Source organism: Dipteris shenzhenensis, chromosome 31, assembly GCF_047967505.1.
Source record: "Dipteris shenzhenensis isolate YYH24624 ecotype China chromosome 31, Dip_SZ_1.0, whole genome shotgun sequence".
Lineage (NCBI taxonomy): Eukaryota > Viridiplantae > Streptophyta > Polypodiopsida > Gleicheniales > Dipteridaceae > Dipteris > Dipteris shenzhenensis.
The window spans coordinates 48,421,470-48,425,478 of record NC_141626.1 but is presented as its reverse complement, the minus strand read 5'-3'; the positions used below and the strand labels follow the sequence as shown (position 1 = coordinate 48,425,478).

General features: G+C 48.4%; 1 protein-coding gene across 1 annotated transcript; it reads right to left on the bottom strand.

Annotated features, from left to right (window-relative positions):
• Nucleotides 1–584: 584 nt before the first annotated feature.
• On the bottom strand, nt 585–3,670 carry LOC147881566 (uncharacterized). Its single transcript, XM_087370005.1, has 2 exons — nt 950–3,670; nt 585–746 (listed from the first exon to the last, which is right to left on the bottom strand). The coding sequence occupies exon 1, from the start codon at nt 2,834–2,836 to the stop codon at nt 1,238–1,240; it is 1,599 nt and encodes a 532-aa protein (XP_087226131.1). The 5' UTR covers nt 2,837–3,670; the 3' UTR covers nt 585–746; nt 950–1,237.
• Between the last annotated feature and the right edge of the window lie 339 nt (nt 3,671–4,009).

Sequence of the window (4,009 nt, the reverse complement as noted above, 5' to 3'; positions counted from 1 at the left end):
AGAGAGAGAGACTGCAATATTATTGATAAATTCGTTGGGGAGCTTGTTAAAACAAACGTTGCCGTTGCAACTTCCATGAACTTATGAGTGCTCACATCGTTAGATTTGAATGCGAGCTGTTGTTTCTTGAATAAACTCCACTCCAACTTTAAATAACTAGCTTCGAAACTCACAAGAACCCAAGTTCCAACCTGAATGAATATCTGCTTCATAATTGTGCGCCAGCATCGCCTTTAAAGCGAGGAAGTTCATAAGCGTCGGTCCAAGTTCCCTCGCCGCTTTGTTTCACGTATGCAAACTACAGACGATACAGCTTCCACTTTCCAATCTCTCTTCAACAGCAGACATTCATGGCAGATCCGGAAATTTGAAGGCCTGCCCTAACATTCATATTGAAGGACAAAATCTGTCATTGGCCTTTCAAAAGTAAGTAAATAGGGGTAAAAATATGTTTTTATATGCAAAAATTTGCAACTTTGTTCAATTGTTGGCCTTCATTTGCAACCTCAATTTTTCCAATGCCCTCCCTAGAATGCCTAAAGGACTTTGAAGGTCGTTGAAGGCTTCAAATTTCAGGGCGTTACAGCACATAATAACTTCCTTCCACCTTTGCAAACTTGATATTCCGTCCCCGGCCCTACTCCGAGCTACCGCAGATAGAAGCAATGTATGTATATTCGTTCAACGGATGGAATGCAGACGTCAAGTTCAGAGACTGGAGCTTCTGCGGTACGTTTTCCTATTTGCTGCATGCTCCCGACAACACAGTGAACACACGCTTTATATTTTCTCGTTTCTAAAATACAGGGAATGCAAATCGACGAGCTAAATAACAAACAAAAACCATTCGGACGCATTCGTGATTAATTTCTCATGAATTCAGATTAAAACGGAGAGAAGCACAGTTCATCCTTCAAGAGCTATCAAAAGGCAATCATGCTCATCTTACAATTTCGGAAGTAAGATGATCACATCCCTCCATACACTGCTGTGTGTCGAACAATTACATTCCGTCATCGTGACCCTTTGCTGTGCGGCGAACAATTACATCCTCGGAGACAGCAAAACGCTTCACGATCCTTGAGGAGAGCTTTCCAAAGCAGCCAACACGTCTTATTCACAAACAAGCAGAAAAAATCCTCTTCGACAAACAACGCACTGAAGGTCTTCTCACGATTGCGCTTTGAGTGCAGATTGTGAAACGGTCGACAAGCATGGCAAGCACGTCGAAGCAAGTTTAACTCGCAAAACGTACACCTCCACTAGCTCCATGCCTGCTTTTTCGGAGAGGACTATAGTAAAAGCTGAAGGCAGCACCAGGTTCTTTACTGAGATTTGAGATTCGTTGCCCACGGTGATTGTGATCTGGAGTGAAACTAGCCGGATGCTGACCTGGAATGAGACCTTCATCAGTGGCTGCATCTTTTCGATTAGTCTGCTTGAAGGCCCAAAGCGGTGACAAAGTTCTGCTCCAAGCACGACCCCAGCTGCGGGATCGCGAGAAATATCTGTCATCTTCTACCTCCTCGATGCAGCTCCGTCCAGCTGGAAAAGCAGAATTCGCGTGGTTTGGAGCCTTTCCAGAATTCGCGTGGTTTGGAGGCTCTCCACACGACCCTCTGTATCTTTCTTCAGCTCTTGACTCGCTCCTTGGAAGCCTTTCACACACAACAGGACCAGTCGGCGCATGGGTTGCTGCCTGGAAATCCTTCGGTATCTCTACACTAATGCTGCTTCTTGCAGAGGCATAGGGATTTAATGGCGGTTTGCGCTTGTGAAAAGCGATCAAATCTGCGAGATGATGAGCTCCTCTTCCTTCCCTGTCTACGTCGCCGCAGCGCTTGGCATGATCGAGTGGTATCGGAGAACGATCCCAATGACCTTGTTTCCTGGCTTCGTGCTTCTTCAAGATCTGTCTGATGTTCACCCTGGCTCCATCCAAAGACAGCCTTCCGGCATCCAGGGAAGATCTGGACGACTCTATGAACCCGTTAGTCCCAATCTCAGCCAGGCTGCTTTTGCCGACCGAAATGGATTTCGATCTGGGTTTCCTCCGCTGAAACAACGACGAGATCCATGATGCATTGTCATTGCGCTCCACATCCAATCTCGCGGCGGGTTCGCCGAGACTAAGATCTCCTACAGGCTCCGGATCTGCCATGAATGTCTGCGGGGTGTAATTTCCCATGGCTTCTCTCGACTTCCTCACAGCAGAAAGTCCAGGCGACCGCGTCACCGCAGACACTTGGTCTAGCCGACTTTTCTCTTGCGGGGTTCTTGCTGCAGTCGAGTTTCGAGGTTCAACCGCCTCAATCAAAGGGGAGCTCGACAGCGCCCCGGGCTTCGCCTTCGAACGGGGATCCCGGTTCTCCTCGTTGAGATGGAAAAATGACCTCCACGACGGCTTCTTTTTGCGAGCTTCTATCTTGGAGGGCCTGTCAGATTCCGAAGCATTGCTTCGACGAATAGGCAACGACTTATTCCTGTCATGCGAGCAGGGAGAGAGTGTAGGAACACCTTTCTGGATCCGGTCAGGTGATGGGGGGATGGACACACGTTCCAATTTGAGCTTTGGCGGCATGAAGCTCTGGCCCTCTTCTTTATCATGGATCACGAGAGACGCCATTCCTTTGTCGATGTATGCTGGCCGTGGCGATCTTCGCTGAGAAGGTGCTGAGCATGTAGATTCCAAAGAGCTGGACTTTGGCGCTTCATCTACTCTGCGAGTATCCTCCAGAACAGCAAGACGTTCTCTCAGGCACGAGGCACACACTCCCACTAGTCGCTGATGCGGGTGGCGCATGCAACGGTGAAGCTGATCATGAAAAGTATTCATTCTGTTGACATGCTCTGGCTGAATCTCCGTCTCTAAGTTACGTCCGCGCTCCTACCCGGCTGCTTCAAGTCTGTTGCCTGCTCCTCTCTCTCTCTCTCTCTCTCTCTCTCTCTCTCTGTGCCTGCCTCGTCTTGCTGCGAAGCTCTGTAGGTTCCTCGTGCACTAACGCTAGGCCAAACGTCTCTCTACTAAACCCTGTATACCTCGTGAGCTCTAGATTCTGGAAGCAAGTAAAGCTAAAGCTAGTCTGCACAAGAGAGGCCAATTCCACTAGCTCCACCGGTGTGTAGAACTCTCCTTGCTACAGAAAATGTACCGCGCCCGTCGTGGGCGGTAGATAGCCGCGCCAAGCTATACATGAAACTAAAAAGAAACTGCTGGATTCAAGTGTAGCATCCTGCATCTCTCATGGGTGAAATGCAAAAATTCCAGCTCCTGGGGCAGGGCGCTACTTACAGCTACTGATGAATGACCGAACGTCGAGTAGAGATCCACGCTCCACAAGCTATTACTGCGTGATCATAACTAACAACTGCAGGATCAGCAAAATTGAAGTCGATGGGATGAAGCTGCTGGAAGAAGGTTTGAAATTTGAACATTGGAAGAGGAAATGAGAGTGTGAGCTGAATTGAAGCAAGGGATGCAAGCAAGGAAACGGCGAGTGACAGCAGGCGACGGTGCATAGAAGAGCTCGAGCGAGGAAATGAAGCCTCGCCGCTCAACCATGAAGAGATGTTTCCACTTGTAGAGCGTTTATGGGCCGGAAATAGCGATGAAAAGAGCAACGCAGCAGCCAAATCCGGCCTTTGTTCACGTGGCTCTCATCATAGAGTAGGGTCGCACTGCCGCCAAATTTGGCAGCCCCCCCTGTACTGCCCCTTGATTAAGAAAACTATTTTGGCGCCTCTGCCGCCTCTTTTCTTAATGTCCAACTTCCAAGCCCAAATAAAATGCATCAGGATTCAGCCTCCTTCCTTTCTAGTTAGTAGTTACCAAGCGTGTCCATTGGCATGGCCTTTCCATCTTTGTTAAATCTAAACATATCTCGAGATCCAAAGTGAACATGCTTCCCACCACCACCCTCATGCAAGTTTGGCCTCACTTATGGAGTTGACTTCCTTTCACCTAACCTAAGAGGTTAGTGATATCGATGAAACATCAAAAGACAAAGCT

What these genes read in the sequence shown, in the direction of transcription:
- LOC147881566 (XM_087370005.1), bottom strand. Translation starts at nt 2,836, where the DNA reads ATGAATACTTTTCATGATCAGCTTCACCGTTGCATGCGCCACCCGCAT.